Source organism: Podarcis vaucheri, assembly GCF_965113315.1.
Source record: "Podarcis vaucheri genome assembly, chromosome: 7".
Lineage (NCBI taxonomy): Eukaryota > Metazoa > Chordata > Lepidosauria > Squamata > Lacertidae > Podarcis > Podarcis vaucheri.
The window spans coordinates 62,344,640-62,364,711 of NC_138765.1; the positions used below are offsets into that span (position 1 = coordinate 62,344,640).

Below are 20,072 nucleotides of genomic sequence, written 5' to 3' on the forward strand. Positions count from 1 at the left end.
TCATCTCTCTAACCCAGGGAACTCTGGAATGGGAAGTCTGTGAGGGGGGAATAGGAGTCTCCTAACAATTCTCAGCACCCTTAACCAACTACAGTTCCCAGCAGCCTTTTGGGAAGGAGGTCACAGCTGTTTAAAGTAGTATAATACTGATGTAAATGCATAGTGCAAATGAGGCCCAGGAAAGAAAATACACAAAGTTGTCAACAGTACCCAAACTGGTGTGCAGATTGTGGAAGGTTGGGTAAGAAAAGGCATGCACATTGATAAAATGTGCATGGAAAAAATGATTTGGATGTTCTCCTTTCTTTAAAAGTCCAAAGAAATATGACTGTATACTAACACCCTATGATTAAAACCATTGTCATGGAAGATCTATAATTTAAATTAAATTAGTAATATGAGAGGAGTACCTAAGCTGTTCCCTCCGCAACCCTGCAAGATTCGTCTCGCTCTCTTCTTAGAGTCCTCTGGGAAGCTTGGGCTGTCCAACAGGTTTGGGTACGTACAAAGCGCAACTACCTACATGGTTGAGAAAAAACAAAGCACACAAAAACTGGTTTTCAAACATGAAAAGACCTCACTGCTACTGAACATTCCTTGTTCTATTTTCAAACGTCATTTTTCAACCTTCCTCCATTACCTAAAGTACCTGGTAGGTTTCAAATCGGGACCGCTGCTTAGTTTTTAAGTCAGAAAGGTCATAAAAAAACCCCAAAAAAGTCCCTTAGGATTTGCCAGTAAAGTCTGGCAGCTCCAGAGTGATCAATGACAGCTGATCAATAGGCACCAGGGCCTTAATGCTAACACAAGCAGCTTTTCAGAGATCAGGGTGTGTGTGTTTCTTGAGGGTGGTAGCTGCTTGCCCTTGTCTTAGGGCAGAGATCAGCAATGTGTCACCCACAAGGACACACACACACAACTGCAGAGGCTTTCCCTGGTGCCAACAGGGTTCCCTCCTCCTCCAACTCCAACTGGGCTTGAAGTGCTTCGGTTGTAGCATAGGCTGTGATTTGTGCTCGGTGGAGAGATATTTGTGTGTGGTTCCAACAGCAATTTCTCCAGTTTGCCAAAGAACCCATGGGGTGTAGTGGTTAAGACCACTGGACTAGGGTCTGGGAGACCAGGGTTCAAACCCACACTTGGCCATGAAGCTCACTGGGGAACCTAGGGCCAGTCACTGTCTTTCAGCCCAGCCTACCTTAGTTGTGAGAGTAAAATGGGAAGAGGAAAACCTTGAGCCCCTTGGAGGAAAGGTGGGATATAACTATTAATAATAATAATAATAATAATGTGCCCATGAGTCCAAACAGGTTGGCAAGCTCTGGATTAATGCTTGAAAACGGCACAGCCTCTAGCCTAGCCTTCCTTTTTTGACAGCAGCTCAAACTGCAGCAAGTGTGAATTGATTACATCTGAATCCCACTTTGCTTCCGTAGAAGTCAAGGCCTCCTAGTCTTCTATCCAGGTACATCCTTGGCTTCTGCAAAACAACGCTGCCCTCGTAAATCCAAGCAGGATGGGGACAAAACTAGAATGAGTTCGCTCTAATTGTCATTGGTGAGTCTACTGGCTGTTGGGAGCCCTGCCTCCTGCCCTACCAGTTGCAATGGGCACCAGCAACCACTGGGAGAGCCTGCAATGGCTTGAGAACTATCATACCTGACGAAGGAAGGTGATGGGCTGTTGACCCATGGCGTGTGCGTCCCCAATGTTGGCCTTGATGACCTCTGTGAAAGGCTTTTTGATCCCCTAAGAGGAGAAAGCACATGAGCTCTATTCAGATACAGCAGATTGGAAGGACACACTGTATTGCTTTTTACATGCATTACCATTTGCAAAGGACGACGGCAACAAAACAACACTGACAAAGAACAGAAGAGAATCAAGGTGCTAGAAGTTTTGCCTACCGCTATCCGGGGCGAAAGGAATTGTACCTGGTCCCCCACAAAAAGGCAGAAGCCCAGAGAGAAGAGTGTTTGAGTCAAGCCAGCACAGTGGGGAAACACTGGCTTTAAACCCTGCGCATTTGCAGCAAAACAAAAACCCTTGTAACACCTTTCTCAAAAGATGGTAGATTTGTGCCTCCTTACACAGATAATCTCAGAGTAGGGCAAATGCCACCTCTGAAGCAACCCTAAGACACCCCCTCCACTTCCATTTTCAAGTCCTGGGAAAAACACGTGGTTGGAGTGTCACATTTGAACTGGAAAGATGTGGATTCAAATCTCTGCTCATTCCAGCAGCAAGCTGGGTGGTCATGGGCAAATCACTGAGTGTATTCAGATATCACATTTCCAGTTCTCTAGTCTAGGTCATAGCTTGGAGGATCAGTAAAATGTCCTATGCTGACACATTCTCTTCACCCCTTGCAGGCCTGGTTTAATGAATAATATCCTGGCTTGACCAAACCACAAGAGTCCTGCAGGGTCAGACCAAAGGTCCATCTTACTCAGCCTTGTGTTTCCAACTATGACCAACTTACCATTTCTGAAAAGCCCAGAATCAAGAACATAATGACAATAACTTTCTCCGGTTTTTCTCTCCTAGTAGTTGGTATGAAGAGGCATGGAGGAAAGAGCATCTCACCTGTTGGGGCAGAACTATAGCAGAAGCCTGCTGGCACTGGCATCACAGAAGAGAGGGGCATGGGTGAAACTAGAATGAAGGTGGGGCTGCATGGACATCTGGCTGGACTGCAGGATTGGCTCTGCCAGTGTGCCCATGCAGCCCCAACAATGCTTCCACCTCACCCCTCTGAGGAAGCAGTAGGGATGCTGGTGCGTGGAGGCTATTGCTGCAGCTCTGCCTCACTGGATGACTAACACCACAGTTTGCAGTTACGGTGGAAACAGCAAACTATGGTTTGATCAAACCCTCCTTTCCAGGATTGCAAATCAGGATCAAACTGTGGTGTTCAATCATGAATAAATAAAGAAGCTTGCTCAAATGACAGTTTTCCAATTAAAACAACAAGTGATCAAACCAGGAAGGAACACATGAACCACAGGGCTTGCTTCCCATCCTCCGAATCATAGTTTGTAGAATTGGAAACATGGAACCTACGAACAGCCACTGTTTCCAACCCTAGCCTGCCTCACAGATGCTGTCTGTTCAAATCAGCAGAGGTTCACCATGGTATCTTGAAAAGATCTTTCCCAAACCTGCCATGGGAAATCGAACCGCCCAATCTCTGGGCTAAACATGCAATCTTGTTAGTCACCTAAATTGACTTTTTGGGAAGTAGTCCTGACCCTATGCTTTGACAGAGGGTTATTTTTAATTATTTCCTTTTAGACTGAGCCTAAAACACAGGAACATAGGAAGCTGTCATATACTGAGGGAGACCATTGGTCCACCTAGCACAATTTTGTCAAAGCTGAGTAGGGGTGGTTCTCCAGGCTTTAAGACAGAGGTCTCTCAGCCCTACCAAGAGATGCAAGGGGTTGAATCTGGATCCTTCTGACTGCAAAACAGATGCAGACAAGAGCCATGGCCCTTTCCTGCTGCAGTAACTCTATACTGACCAACTAAGTATAAGGTAACTCTATACTGGCAATATAAGGAAAAGAATGTACTTTAGGCGTATTTTGAACAAGCAATGACGGAGACCAAAACTAGAAAAATAAGAGAGACAGCAAGTGGAAGATTTGGATGTCTTGCAAAAATTATAAAGAGAAAAGGGGGGAGGGATAATCTTTTACAAGCATTTTGCTGAGCACTGATTAACTAGACCTATCTGTTGCATGTTTATGCTGCGATTTCTTTTGTTTCTACAATCTCTTAGTTTCACACTGTGCTTGGTACAAGGACTTCTGATATTAAAAGTATTGACATACATTTGAAAAGTACGCCATGGCCCTTCATCCTTACAAGTTACAGCTCGAGTGTTGCTGCTTTTTCCTTTCCTTTCCTTTTTTGCCGAGAACAAACCTTTCCAAGAGAACATTTGATGAGCGCTGGCTTGCCATCAAGCTCTCTTTATATTAAAATGAAGAACCCTGCTGAAAACATTTTGCTAAGCATATATATTTACAATATTCAGTCAGCCTGTGCAAAGATGCACAAAGGCCAAGCTTGTTCTCGGTCTCCCATCAAGAGTGACAAAGCTTGGAATTAAGGGAATGTTTTTGTTTTCCCAAAGAAAAACATCAGGCAACCCCTGGATATAGTTACTAAAGCAATGGCTGTCATGGATACAAGGTTAGAGAGGTTTGAAACATGGGGTTCAGGAAAGGGAGGATATGTTGTATTAGAGGAAATAATTCAGGTCCTCATCCTGGTCCCATTACAAACACTGACAAAAGTAGAAAGGCTGTCCAGAAACTGACTGTGAATTGAAAAAACAACAGAACCACCACCCCAGGCAGGGATCTAATTTCATTTACACAGGGCATCTCAGAGAAAAGGTCTTCCTTGACATGAAAAATACCAGGGGGCTATTTGCTAAAACACAGCAGGCCCGCAAACCTTCCTACTGGCAGGGCCCCTGGCAAAAATCCAGGGTACGCAAGGCAGAAATCCAGTTGAAACTTCCCTCCCTGCCATACCAGAAGAGACTTAGCTTGTGCAATTCCTTCAAAACTGGCAACCTTGGAATAGAGTCAGTTGGCCATTTATCTGCAGGCTCTCTTTCCCATCGCCTCTAAGAAGTGACAACCAGCCCCTCCACTTATTTGGAATTATAGGGAAAAGGGCAACTAGGTCAGAAGGCTGGATAGAGAGGAATTGCCCCCTCCCTCAAAAAGCACTCATAGGAACACAGGACAATATGTTCATCTAGCTCAGTACTGTCTACTCTGGCTGGCAGCAGCTCTCCAGGATTTCCATCAGAGGCCTCTCTCCCAGCTCTCACCTGGACATGCTGACTATTGAATATGGCACATTTTACACACAACGCAAGTAAGAACATAAGAGAAGCCTGATGGATCAAGGCAACAGCCCATCTTGTCCAGCATCCTGTTCTCTTAGTGACCAACCAGATGCCTATGGGAGGTCCAAAGGCAAGATTTGACTGCAGCAGTACTCTCCCCACTTGAGATTTCTAGCAACTGCTATTCAGAGGCACACTGCTTCTGAGAGTGCAGGTAAAACATAGCAATCTGAGTCTCTGAATACTAAGCACCTTTGATATAAGTAAAGGTAAAGGGACCCCTGACCATTAGGTCCAGTCATGGCCGACTCTGGGGTTGTGGCGCTCATCTCTCTTTATTGGCCAAGGGAGCCGGCGTACAGCTTCCGAGTCATGTGGCCAGCATGACTAAGCCGCTTCTGGCGAACCAGAGCAGCGCACGGAAACGCCGTTTACCTTCCCGCCGGAGCGGTACCTATTTATCTACTTGTGCTTTGACGTGCTTTTCAAACTGCTAGGAGCAGGGACCGAGCAACAGGAGCGCACCCCGTCGCGGGGATTCGAACCGCCAACCTTCTGATCAGCAAGTCCTAGGCTCTGTAGTTTAACCCACAGTGTCACCCGCGTCCCTTCGATATATACATCGCAAAACTATATTAGGAAGCATGAAACTTGTGTCCAAACAACTATGCAAAGCATTGCTGCAACTGGCTGCAAACTTGGGAATAAAGAACCAGCAGACTCAGCTGGAGTCAACTTCCATGAAAATGTGCAAAGGACGGTGCTGTCAAGCAACCTTCTTTTCCAGTAAGAGAAAACCAATTTAAGCACGAGTCAATTCAGCTTCATAACAGACCGATGCATCTTTTAAAGCTGTCCTCGCCTGTCCTTGTGGCACTTAAGCAACCACAAAATGTTGGCAGGCTGGCAGTGCGATCCTGCGTGCATCTACTCAGAAGGAAGTCCTGCTAAGTTCAGTCTAACGGGGCCAGCCTGTACACACCTGTCTGGGGGTAAGCCCCATTGAGCTCATTGGAGCTAACCTCTGATGGTGCAATCCTACACGCGCCTATGCAATCTCCTGTTATCAAACAGGTTCACCGCAGATGCAACTGTCCTGCTTGTCAAGCCAGCTTTACTCTGGGCTGGTGTCATTTCAGTGTAATTGAAGCCGACAAGAGCTGTAGCTGAAGGAGGAGGCTAAACAGTCTTGATAGTGGCCTCAAATGGCACCGGACTGTTTGATGAGCCTTACGGCTCCCTAGAAAGGGGTGATGTAACTAGAAGGAACTGAAGTATATTGCTATGCCTTATAATATAAGTGTGAATGTGCTTTTCTGATGAATAACCTCGTTTTAACGTTATTATTTGTATGTATTTATCTAAGAAAATGTATATGCTGTTTAATTGTAAGTAAAACCTCTAACAAACAGAGGATGTCACTGTACATTACTCCTCATATTAAGGGAACCCTGAAAAGAGAGTGGTCAATTTGGAATAATTTGTAAGAAAATAAAATTAGGCCAAGGGAAGGAAAGCCTCAGGTCTTTTAGGCTGCAATTCTCTTGTAATGTTGCATTATGTTGTAAAACCAATGGCTCACTCTTGAATTTAGCATGGGGAAAAATGCTGCAGGCTTATGATGTACAACACATTACTATCAGCACTTACCATACCCTCCAACATTTCTCCGATGAAAATAGGTAGTAGTAGTAGTAGTAGTAGTAGTAGTAGTAATAATGCCCCATCCACCTGACTGGGTTGCCCCCATCGAACTGGGCAGCTTCCAACATATATAAAAATAAAACATTAAAAATTTAAAAACTTCCCTATACAGGGCTGCCTTTAGATGTCTTCTAAAGGTTGTATAATTACTTAACTCCTTTGCATAACTCCATACCCTCCAACATTTCTGCAATGACAATAGGGCTGTTCTCAGGAAAAGCAGGAAATTTGTGGATCAAATCAGAAATTGGGATGACTTCTGTAAATCCCGGGCTGCCTCTGGAAAATAGGGACACTTGGAGGGTCTGAGATGCAGTATCTAATACCCATCATTACAAGCACATTGGAGGGTTTTGTACCCTTCTGTGCAAAGCGGAGGAGGAGGGAACATTCGGTGTTCCCTACCAGAGGAGGGAACATTCGGTGTTCCCTACCACACTAGGAGATGCCACAATTCATACGTCTGCTTGCTACGTATCTTTCCTGTTCCAATTCTCCCCTAACTCAACTGGCAAACAATTCATTTTATTTATTTAACCAAGTTGTTACACCTCTTGATTGCAAAAACGCCTCTGAGCAGTTTACAAAAATATAAAAAGGTAACAATCTAAACTGATACAGGAAGGACACACTGCAGTGCCTTCATTGCCTTTTTATACCGTCCAGCCTCTACCTCCAAGGAGCTCAATGTGGTATACAGTGGTACCTCGGGTTAAGAACTTAATTTGTTCTGGTGGTCCGTTCTTAACCTGAAACTGTTCTTAACCTGAAGCACCACTTTAGCTAATGGGGCCTCCCGCTGCCACACGATTTCTGTTCTCATCCTGAAGCAAAGTTCTTAACCTGAGGTACTATTTCTGGTTTAGCGGAGTCTGTAACCTGAAGCGTTTGTAACCCAAGGTACCACTGTACATGGTTTTTTCCTACTCCCCTGTAAGGTAGGTTAGATGAGATATAGAGCTCAAGACCAGCCAAGTAGGGATTTGAACTTGGACCTTTCTGGGCCTAGTCAGTCATCCAAACCACTGCATCAACCTGCATCCCTTGTACAGAAAGAAGGCAAGGGTACCTGGTCACTGCAGTGGTACCTCTGGTTACGAACTTAATTCGTTCTGGAGGTCCATTCTTAACCTGAAACTGTTCTTAACCTGAGGTACCATTTTAGCTAATGGGGCCTCCTGCTGCCACAGCGCCACCACCATGCAATTTCTGTTCTCATCCTGAAGCAAAGTTCTTAACCCGAGGTACTATTTCTGGGTTAGCGGAGTCTGTAACCTGAAGCGTTTTTAACCCGAAGCGTTTTTAACCCGAGGTACCACTGTACACTGTAAGGAACAGGAGGAATTAGCAGGGCTTTTTAAGGGTAGGCTGTGCGCAAATAAACATGGCATAGGCCAGAACCAGGTATCACTTTGTTTTTCTGGTATGGATCCAGGTACAGGATCCCGGATTCTTGTTGAGTCGTGTCCTTGGCACACTTCCATGTATGTACTCAAAAGATTTCTTCCCTCTTTCTTTTATTTAAAGCAATGTGTTTTGTTGGGAGAGGCTCGAAATCACTTAAGCGATGCCAATAAAGCTCCGTCCTCGTTGATGTTGTACGCAAATTGGACAAGAGTTGTGACAAAACACACATACTCATTTTCCCTCTGTGCTGGCATAGATCCAAAGCATTTTTCAGGTGTGCTCAAGAAAGGGCTCTGCACCTCAGCAAGTCAAACATGGTACATGTGTCATGGATGGCAGCTCACAAGGAGTGGGGCCAATAAGTCTTTGGGGGCCTCAGTCAATTTGGCAGAGCCCTAAAGGGGGTCCAACATTATGCCAGCCTGCCTCCAGGCTTGGAGCATATCCAGAGGAACTTTTGATTGTGCTCTTTGAAAATCTGATTCTATGCTATATCATGATCCATACAGTGGTGAGGCTAACTTCCAAGTGGACATGTGTAGGAATGCATTGAGCTGTCAGACCTTTTTGGCTCTACAGGCCAGATCTTTGCCATAGAAGTACACCATTGGCCAAATTTGACAAGTGGGAGAGGCTACCCACCTGTCAATCACACATCTTTAGGAAGTGGGAAAATTTTGGGTTTCTGCTTGAGAACAACAAACTAAAAGCCCCCTTGGGTGTATGAAATTAGTTATAATTCTCTGGTCCTGGGCATTCACAATTTGGCATGGTGACATCCAGGAATCACTACAATGCATAACACTTTTTGTGTGTGTGTGTCTGATGAGAGGGTGATAGTAGTAAAGAATGGAACTGAGTTAAGGGTCACCAAGTTGCTGATGATGTTTTAGACTAAATATAGACCCAGCACGAGCTTTTAAAAAACTTGGGTTTTTTACTGCTATGAATGACTTCCTTCTATATTTGCAGACAGCAATGTGCTATGAATATCGGATGAAGAGGATTTCCCTACCTGCAACTGAAATTAAGGAAAAGCAATGCAACATTTACAAATTGTGCTGCATAAAAATTTACTCTCGGGTCATGAAGGGTCAAATAACCAGAGCAGTGACTAAGTACCGTATTGACTCGAGTCTAACGTGTCATTGAATCTAACACGCACCTCCATTGTCAGAACCTTGAAACCAAAAAAAGTATTTGCTGGCAAATGTAAATGTGCCACTGAATCTAATGCACACCTTAATTTTCGCAATGCAATTTGACCAAAAAATGTGAGCATTAGATTCGAGGAAATATTATATCTGCTACAAAGACCTCATTTCATACTTATTCAAGTAAGGCCTACTCAGAGTAGACCCATTGATACGAATGAACCAAAGTTAGTCATGTCCATTAACTTCAATGGGACTATTCTGAGTAGGGCTAACACTGAATACCACCCTAGGAATTGTTGCAGATGCATTTACTCACCCCTCCACACCAACACTCCCTGTGGGTGGCACATTTTATTTGTCTTACATGTGCACAGAGAGCCTAAATGTGAATTGCTGGTAATAGCACCCTGGTAGGTTGATCTTAAGGGATGCAGGTGGCGCTGTGGATTAAACCACAGAGCCTAGGACTTGCCGATCAGAAGGTCAGCGGTTCGAATCCCCGTGATGGGGTGAGCTCCCGTTGCTCGGTCCCTGCTCCTGCCAACCTAGCAGTTCGAAAGCATGTCAAAGTGCAAGTAGATAAATAGGTACCGCTCCGGCGGGAAGGTAAACGACATTTCCATGCGCTGCTCTAGTTTGCCAGAAGCGGCTTAGTCATGCTGGCCACATGACTCGGAAGCTGTACGCCGGCTCCCTCGGCCAATAAAGCGAGATGAGCGCAGCAACCCCAGAGTCGGTCACGACTGGACCTAATGGTCAGGGGTCCCTTTACCTTTACCTTTAGGTTGATATTAAGAGGAGCACAGTAAAGCATTTTTACACCACCTTTCTCCAAACAGCCAAGTTTTATGTTTCTAAACAGAAATAAACTGAACCAAAACAAAAGTTCCCCCAAGGTTACTCTTCCCCCATCTTGGCAGTGTATGCGCCTGGTGAATTCTTGGGTCATGTGCGAACATGCATCAAGACTCATGGCCCTAAAGCCTAAGTAAAATGCAAAACAACTAAAGTAAACTGAATCTGAAAAAAGCATTAGCTCAGAGTTGATGAACTTGTGCCTGAAGAATGCAGCTGCAAGCTCATGCACATTATTACTTTCCTCTATACAAATAATAATAATAAATCTCTGTACAAATAAGTCTAGCATGTCTGGAAAGGTTCTAAGCATAGACTCCTTCAGGGCATGGTAGCTTACTGTGTGGAGGCTCACAGTTTAGTCACCCAACTGAGATCTACACTATGCAAGGGGAACCTGTGGCATTCCAAATATTTTGAACCACATCATCCCTAACCATTGAACATGCTGGCTGGGGTTGATGGGAGTTAGAGTCCAGCAACATCTGGAAGGCACCAAGTTTCTTAATCCCTGAAGTAGGGCTTAACAATGCACTAAACAGAAATTATCTTAATTAGCAGTGTTCTCTAGCTCAGTGGGGAAAACAGTTTCTAAAATAGCAAACATTGTTTTAATTTCCACTGGAGGGGAAAAAACCAAGGTATTAAGCTAAAAAGTACCTGGGCCCAACCGAAGGTCAATTCTGACAGTTACTATAGGCATATGTTCCACTGTTGCAAGTTTCCCAATGCTTTGGGGATTAAGGGCATACAACTTCTCTGAGCTAGGATCCAAGCATTGCCAAACAACCTAGGTATGAATCACAAAGTCAGGCAAACCTCTCTGTTCTCCTCAATCTCTCCATTTGCAATAAGTGGGATGTTACCGACTTAGACAACCATATGAGGTAAGGCTACAAAATGAGCTTTGTGAAACAGCTGAATACTTTGAAGTGTTATACAAATAAAAATATTTTAACATTATTCAGAAAGGACTATTGATTTGAAACAATCTGAGAAAACATATGAGCCGGAGAAAGGGATTCAGAAGTGAGAGATGCAGTGGAACAGTTTAATTTATAGTGGTTTCTTTCTGCAACAGGAACTGACTCCAGGTTAACTCTAAAGAATCTGCAAATGAAGCACTGAATGGCAAAACCAAACAAAGATTCTCATGGCACCTTTAAAATGTATTACATTTATTGTGGTGTCAGGGTTTGCTGGAACAGACTTAGCATGGCTAACCTTCTGAAAAACTGACCAGTTATCTATTACCCCTTTACATAAGACAAAGGAGTCATTGATTACATCAGAGGGCAGCAGAGGCAGAAGCAAAGTAAATATTAATTTATAAAGTATCTGATCACAAAATGACGCAATTGGATGACACAGATTGTGGGAGGGGGATATTTGCTTTTTTGGTTGGCTTTTTAAAAAAGAGTTCTGAGTGATTGCCTAGCAAAAATATTAGGCTGTAAAAACTCAAAATGGATATGATATGCAGCTTGAAGATCATCATTCTAGTTTCTTAATTCTTTAAAACAAAGCACTTTTTACTGTTCTTTCCTGATGTCAGTTTTACGTGCCTGTAGATCGCCCATCCCCCAAAAATGTCTAATTGAAGGTAGACCCAACTTTTTAGTGTGGTAAGAAAACAAAGTGAAGCTTCTCAAAAACTATCTTGGAAAATATTACTGAAAAATAAATCTATGCTAACATGATTACCTTAAATATTTTTTTTTCAGCAAAACTTTATTTCCATGGTCACAAACCTATTTATGTGGAAACATGTTCTGCTGAAAACCATTGAACTTACTTCAGTGCAAATTGTAGACTCTATATACTGCATAAAATTAAGGCTGCAATCCTTAAAACACTCAGTAAATCCCACTAATTTACTTCTGAGTAAGCACACATAGGATTACTCTGTGCAAAAGCTTTTATTCTACTGAAACCAGTATTCGAATATGGCTGTTATTTTAAAATGGTGTAAGTGTAATTTTATTCAAAGCAAAGGCAGCCATGGAAAGTTAGGTCCAAGGATTAACGCCAGAGAAGTTCTATTTACATATGCCTGGTAGTATAATGGACATGACCTGCAGGAATATCTTAAGTATGTTTAATCAGAATCAAACCAGCCATTTTTGGGACGGGGATTTGCGCTTGCCTCCCCTTCCCGGGACGATTGTCCTATGTAATGCAATTGTCTTATAACTATTAATTAGTAAAGCCAGAAGCTTGGAAAGTTACAGGGCCATTCCTGACCCTTGAAGTGTGTGCGTAAAACAGAATTAATGCCGTTCCGAGATGTTGCCCACTAGGCTCCGCCGCGCTCCCTCCCTGGGCCAAACTCTGTCCCGGTTGTTGATGCAAAAAGCAGCGTGCCTCCTTCGCTCCATGCGGGCTGGCAGGCCTCCCTCGCCTGCCCCAATCAAGAGCCGCAGCGGCGGAGGAGTGGCCCGGGGGCGGCGGCCCAGGCCGGCGGCGAGAAGAGCTGCAAGCGGCGGAGGGGGAGGGGGGAGGCGTGAAAGGGAAAGGAACAAAAGCAAGCTCTCTCTCCGTTGAAACCGGCCAGGTACCAGCTGTTATGCCTATGACACTTCTAGTGCCAGAGCCATTAGGCACATATTTCCGGGAGGGGGGGTGTCATTTCCCGCATGCAAATAGGGGGTGTCTTTTTTTCTGAGCAGACCACCCTTTTTTCCCATTGCAACAAAGCTAATTCATTCAGGCAGCCCAAACCCTCCGCTCCCCACCCGCTTACCTTCCGCAGTTCGTTCTCGATCTCGCCCGCTTTCAAGACGATGGGCCCCCGCACGGCGTACTCCACCGCTTTGACCTGGGGGTTCATGGATTCCAGCGTGAGGATCTTTTCCCGGGTCTGCTTCTCCTTGATCGGGATCGCAGAGGCCTTGGCAGCGCTGCTCCAGTCTTTCCCCGGCGGCCGGCGGGGCCGGGCGGCCGATCTCGGCTGCTTGTTGCCGGCCACGAGCGAGGAGACGAAGCGCACGGCTGCCTCTGTCCGTTCATTCTTGCTGCTCGGGCGAGCGGCTTCTTTCGCGAGTCCCGAGAGGCGATGCATGCTCCCCCTTGGAGGGTGCAAATTCCAGAGGTGGTGGGGAAAGCAATCACATCCACCTCTTAAAAAACAACAAAACCCCCCAAAAAACAACCCCTGTTATTTCGCAACAGAGATGCAGTAAGACCTCACGAGCAAAAATTTAAAATAAAATAAAATCAACGTTGCCCGAGTACAAGTGCATGCTTGGCAAGGTTCTTTTTTTCCTCCTCCAAGCTTCCAAGCAACTTGACGGAAAGAGGGCAGAGTTGGGTCTTTACAAGAAAGAGCAGTTATGCTCTCGCCCAATGAGGAGGAAGACTCCCAGCACTGCAAGGATTAGGTCCTCGCAGTCGCAATCTGTATTCTCTGCAGAGGAGCAAAGTCCGGGGAAATCCCATTCGGCCAAAGACCCGAGACACCCCCAACTGCAAGCCCGCCCCTCCAAGACCCTCTTTCCCCCGCTACCGCCTGTGGAGATAAGAGATTGCACCAGCCAGAACTGTCAGCCGCGCTGCCTGGTGGGTCTTGTAGTCCTGCTTGCCTCTATCTGAGCCAACCCAGTAGCACCAGGTGGTGACATATAAAACTACCACGCCCAGAATCCCCTCCTAGGCAGAGCAGCCTAGTGCTTGTATTTTGTCATTGTGCTTGCGAGGATGTGGGATGGAGTTGGCTGCGTGGGTAATAATGGGGAGATCACGCCACGTCTAAAATGCGATCTCTTTAAATAGTAGCTTGTGTAGTTTGCTGGCTTTTAATTTTAAAAGGCGAGGCTATTTGAGAAACGTTGCCGTAATTATTGTTTCCCCCACGGCGGTGCAGTTCCAAATTGAAGAAGGCTCCCCAGGTCGTGCAAACAGTGCATGCATTAAAGAGAACCTGGAAGAGAAATGCGCCTGCAATTTCAAAGCCCGTGATAAAGACTACAGTCCTATCGTATCCTGTGCATACTAATAGCGTGGTCATTATCCGCGTGCAGATTATTGTGCAGCGACAATGGATCCAGCTGCAGGAAACGCCAAAGTATACACCAGTAAAAATCTCACACAGAGAGAAAAACAAAGGGAGAAGCCTTCTCAAAATACAACCCAATGAAAACTCAACAGGCTTAGTGGTCGCAGAGTACAGGGCTAGGGGGTGGAATGGAGTATCCTAAAAAGGGGCATGGCTAGCAACACACTGTACAGGTGCAGCTATACTGCAACATTCTGTTGCAGGCACACTTAACCACAGTTTCTAGGGATATGGCTCCACTGAGCTGGATGTGACATCCAGATAAACTTGTTTAACATCAAAACTGTAAAGTGTCTTGGCTGCACTGTAAAACTCACCCATAAGGATATAAGAAGAGCCTAGCCCACAATCCTGTTCTCACAATTGCCTGTTTGAAGCTTGCAAACAAGGCCAGAACTCAACAGCCTACAGTTTCCAGCAACGTATTCAGAAACATTACTGCCTCCAATCATGGATCGCAAGGTTGCGGGTTCGAGCCCCCCATTGTGCAGAAAGGTTCCTGCATTGCAGGGGGTCAGACTAGATGACCCTTGTGGTCCCTTCCAACTCTTCAGTTCTATGATTCTTTGGCGCCAGAGCATACGTATCATGGTTAGTAGCCATTGGTAGCCTTATCCTTCATAAATTTGTCCAGCTCCCTCCTCCCCACAATGAAATCTCTGGATGTTGCTCAGAAACTTTCAGCAGTGAAAAATAAGATTGTTAATATTATTACCTACAGCTGGGCAAGGTTAAATCCTCATGTTCTGTCATCCTGTGCAGGGGCGGATTTAGGTTTGATTAGGCCCTAAGCTGCTGAAGGTAATGGGGCCCTTTATATGTCCAGCTGTCCTTTGTAAAAAACAAATTGTCGTTGTTTTTTGTGTTGAATATATGCTATATGGTAATTTATGGAGCTACTAGGTATCTAAAGCCATTTGCCACTGTTGCTGTATGTAGGTTTTATTTTATTTGTTTTTTATCTTATATTTTGGAAATGTACATCCAGTTTTTTTCCCTTTAAATTTTTTGGGGGCCCCCAAGAGAGTGGGGCCCTAAGCTATACCTTGTTTAGCTTATATGTAAAACCGGCACTGATCCTGTGTATCTATCAACTTGCTAGAAGCTAGCACAAGATGTGAGTGGCTTGTCCTATTCTCAAAACAGATTTTCAAAGGTAGTTCCCCTCTAGTAAATGTGCCTAGGATTAAGGCCCTAAGGCTAAAGCAAAGAAAGAAAAAGTGGGAGTACAACTACTTTTGTACAAGGAAGAGCATTTATGACTCAATATAAGCCACCAGCAACGATAAGAGAACAGCACTGAACTGTTGCACAATTAATTGGGCCTGTTCAGCAACAGTGTTTTTCCACTAATGATGCTTACATTGTTGACATGGAAAATAACTATGCAGTCTGATGACTTTATATGTAAATTTGAGAGCCATGGGTCTTGCTCCCAGGTAAATGTATATTGAACATACAGTAGTACCTCAGGTTAAGTATTTAATTCGTTCCGGAGGTCTGTTCTTAACATAAAACTGTTCTTAACCTGAAGCACCACTTTAGCTAATGGGGCCTCCTGCTGTTGCCGCGCCGCCGGAGTACAATTTTTGTTCTTATCCTGAAGCAAAGTTCTTAATCTGAAGCACTATTTCTGGGTTAGCAGAGTGTGTAACCTGAAGCGTATGTAACCTGAAGCATATGTAACCTGAGGTACCACTGTAATAAGAAGCTGCTGGATCAGTATACTGTATACTGTTCTCATAGTGGCCATTCAGATGCCTGTAGCAAACCAGCAAGCAGGATTTGAGCACAAGAGCCCTCTTCCCTCCTGTGTTTTCCAGCAACTCGTATTCAGAGACATTGCTGCCTCCAGTTGTGGAGGCAGAGCATAGCCATCATGGGTATTGGATAGGTCCATACATTTGTGTGGTCAGCAAGAAAATAATAACTGACAACAATGATGTTCTATTCACTATGAATGATAGTTGTGTGTACTAATCTACAGCACATGGCACATAAGGCTTTACATAGAGAATAACCAAATCCAGCACATGCTTTCATATGACAGCCCTTCAGGATGCATTTAATTGGCATCTTTTACAAAATCCAGTGCACATGCTTGAGAAGAGGACATATAATTAATTTGAATACAGTCATACCTCATGTTATGCTTGCTTCATGTTACGTTCTTTCAGGTTATGTCCCGCGGCGATCCGGAAATACTGAAAAGGGTTACTTCCGGGTTTCGCCGCTCGCGCATGCACAGAAGTGCAAAATGACATCACGTGCATGCGCAGAAGCGGCGAATCGCAACCCACATGTGCGCAGATGCGCCGCTGTGGGTTGCACTCTTTTCATGTTGCGAACGGGCCTCCAGAACGGATCCCGTTCGCAACCAGCAACTGCTTGTTTTTTTATTAAAAAAAGATTATAAGGGGAATTGAATATTTCTGAACCATTTAAAGCTCATCTACACAGAATGGAAGATGGCAGGATCCTCAAGGACATACTCTATGGGGAGCTAGCTTCAGACGATGGGCTTGTAGGCAGAAAAACTCTATGTTACAAAGATGTCTGCAAAAGGTGTTGGCAACATCAACCCCGCCTTATGGGAATCCCTTGCCTGGAGACAGTCAATTTGTGTATCCACAGCAGTGACCAGAGCAGGAATGACTCCTGGGAGGAGTGCAAAGAGAAGAAATGCCATAGTGCACCTGTAGAAGCAAAACCAGATGCCTACATCTGCCTAACCTGCAATAAAACATGTCTCTCCTGCATTGGTCTCTACAGCCAGAGCAGGTGCTGTAATTCTCCAGTGGTTTAATTTTATCTCCAGGCGCATTCTTCCATTGTCTCCCAAGACAGATGCCAACAAATTTAAAGGCTGTTTTAACAATATGTAGAAAAGGCCCATGCATATCTACACAGAAGCAACAGCAAAATCCTAGTCATGTCCACTCAGAAATGAGTCTTGGTGATTTCAGTGGGATTTATTTCCAGGTAATCATGTACAGAATTGCAACCGTAGGCAACAATCCTATACCCATTGAATTCAATGTGCCTTCTGTATATGCAGGTATAGAATCGCTTGTCAGTGTTACAAGCTGCACTGCCTGTAAGTCTGATTCACAAGCCATTTACGCAGAAGTACTTTGATTTAAAATTAATTTCCAAAATCTTCCGATTCATCAGTTGTACGTGTCTCAGTATGCAGCACTATAAGCTGTGACACAACAATGCCATCTCTATGATTAACAAAAAGCTGCTGGATATTGTTGTTGCTGTGCAGGTTGGTAATCTTTGATGTTTCATGAGAACTATTGGCAGAACTATGACCTTTGCAAAATAATGATGTAAATACTCTGTCTTCACCAGTTTTGATGTTTACTTAAATTTCTGACTGTTGCACAAATAACTTGTATGTGTTAAGTTAATTAAGGAAAGAGACTGTGTTGTTACATTCTTGGTTTGGAGAACTCTAGTATGATCAAACAAGTACTTTGGCTATAGGTGCTTCATTAAATTAAAAAGAAAACTAACAACATTCCAGGCCTCATTTAACTAATGCCCCAAGGGATAACTGTTTCATTCGTTGGTATTATACTAAATTTTACTCAGAGTAAATAACTGAAATTAATGAACATGACTTAGTTAAGTCCATTAATTTCAGTTGGTCTACTCTGAGTAAAACTTAGTTTACTGCTACCCACTCCGTCTAGTTTTTGTTCAGGAATTAAACTCACTTTGTATGTGAGTTTATTTTTTATTTATTTTTTGCTACAATGTATATATCAAAGAGGAAGAATGTTTGAATAACATGCTACAGCCTGTGTTATTCTGAGCCAAAATGAGAAAAGTTGATATGCTCTAAAAATAGAGATTAATTATCTCAGTAACTAGGTGCATAATTGGAGTGTTCTTTATTAAAAGGCATGCACTGCAAGGTCCCTGGTCCAACCCTCAGCTCATATGGGAACTTCCTAGATGGCTTTATATAATATGCCACATTTCTTAGCCTTAGCATCTCATTTTTAATCTGAAGACAAGCCATTTGTGAATACGGTATTATTCAGGGTGCATTCGCACCTATGTTCTCAAACAGCTGCAGTTAGCAAAACCTTCAGCAGGAAAATACTTCTCTTCTGTACTGTCTGCACTGTGAAATGTGAAGCACTAGAGAACTTAATAAATGCATTGTGCAAATACAGTACAGTAATAAGCATTTAGCATTCTGCAGGTGTGGAGAAACTATGCCCTTGTTTTTTGCTTTCCCGTCTAGGATGGAGAGAGTTAAGTTCAAGCAAGAACTATAAACGAAGGCTATATATAAGTGCAAAGAGGATAGCTGAAATTATTAGGCACTGCTTCTGACAATATTTCTGAAATGTTACTAAGTTTAAAAAAGATAAAAAGAAAATAAGATACTAATGCTGGCACAGTAAAATTAGACAGTGATCAAGAAATCAAGATCATGAGAAGGGATAACTTTATGTAACTGAATAAGTAAAGGGAAGGGCCTTTCCAATATATTTTGGTGCCAATGTATAAAGTCTGATTTATGTTTTTCCTTAATGATAAATATATACTAATACATCAAGTAGCATAAAATCTTCAGTCCTTTAATGGTGCTTGAAGTCTGCCACTGGAAGCAGCTCCTACGAGTTACATCACTTCTAGAGCCAAGATTATTGTATGCTGCCTACACTGGAAAAGACAGCATTGCAAGTACATCTTTGTAATAATGTTGACAGGTCTATGGGCTGTCTAAAGCAATAATCTTCAGAGAGATTCCCCTGCCCAGAGACCTCATCCTCCTGGATGCATTATGAAATCAAAGTGTGGAAACTGAATAAGAAGAAATAAATTAACATTTTGTTCAAAATAAGAATATTGCATAATTGTAAGTTGGAATTTCCCCTCTTAAATATGATGTTCCCTGTGTCAGGTGCATGGAATTAGTAGGTTGTTCCCAGATATGACTAAGGTCTTCATTGTATAAACTTTTAGGGGCCCTTTAATAAAGATGTATAAAATAAATATGTATTCTCAGGGGGAAAGTATTAAAATAATAGAATTTTAGAGTTGGAAGGGACACTGAGGATCATCTAGTCTAGCCCCCTGCAATGCAGAAATATGCAGCTATTCCCATATGGGGATCAAATCTGCAACCCTGGTGTTTTCAGCAGCATGCTCTAACCCAACTGAGCTACCCAGGCAGGGTGTGGGAAAAGATGTAATATGTAGGAATTTTTAAATATCTGGGTGGCACTGTGGGTTAAATCACAGAGCCTAGGGATTGCCGATCAGAAGGTCAGCGGTTCGAATCCCCTCGACGGGGTGAGCTCCCGTTGCTCGGTCCCAGCTCCTGCCCATTTAGCAGTTTGAAAGCACTGCAAAGTGCAAGTAGATAAATAGGTACTGCTCCGTCGGGAAGGTAAACGGCGTTTCTGTGTGCTGCTCTGGTTCGCCAGAAGTGGATTAGTCATGCTGGCCACATGACCCAGAAGCTGTACGCCAGCTGCCTCGGCCAATAAAGCGAGATGAGCGCCGCAACCCCAGAGTCACCCACGACTGGACCTAATGGTCAGGGGTCCCTTTACCCTTTACTAACAAAATAATAGTATTAACACTGAAAAAATGGGAGAGGAGTTTAATACAAATGGTAGAGCCAGACATGACAAATATAGGTTTATAATCCTCAGATATGCTTCTTTTGCCCTGATTCTTTATCTTGTGGGCAGAGAGGAGATGGATTCTGAATTTACTCAGTTATGTAGACTAGAAGGTCTGCTTGTTTTATGAAAACAGGTTATCAGAATTCTATCATTATCATCTTTGTTACTCATCTCTGTCCTAAAGTTTAAAGTGTCTTCTTAATTTCCTTTATTTTTGTGATCACTTTGCATTTTTATAGAGCAGTCAGCTGTGAAAGTGGTTAATGTGTAAAAGTCATTGTCCTTGAATAACATCACATTTGTTTTCAGAGACAAATCAGGAAGACAGCCTAGCTACAAGGACTTGTGAAAAAAACCTCTTTGCTAGG

At 43.6% G+C, this 20,072-nt stretch overlaps 1 protein-coding gene and 1 long non-coding RNA gene across 2 annotated transcripts in view; one reads left to right on the forward strand and one right to left on the reverse strand.

The window, feature by feature from the left end:
• Positions 1-13,831, reverse strand: part of GPT2 (glutamic--pyruvic transaminase 2) — a 27,142-nt gene extending 13,311 nt beyond the window's left edge. Inside the window, exons 1-3 of the mRNA XM_082232929.1 lie at positions 12,737-13,831; positions 1,660-1,749; positions 411-519 (exon numbers count right to left, since the gene is read on the reverse strand). Coding sequence (XP_082089055.1) covers positions 411-519; positions 1,660-1,749; positions 12,737-13,054 — 517 coding nt within the window. The 5' untranslated portion in view covers positions 13,055-13,831. The remainder of the gene's footprint in view (positions 1-410; positions 520-1,659; positions 1,750-12,736) is intronic.
• LOC309537892 lies at positions 11,920-20,054 on the forward strand. The gene is made up of 3 exons (XR_014222045.1): positions 11,920-12,547; positions 18,781-18,929; positions 20,014-20,054. It is a non-coding gene; the product is annotated as an uncharacterized lncRNA (long non-coding RNA).
• The last annotated feature ends 18 nt before the right edge of the window (positions 20,055-20,072 follow it).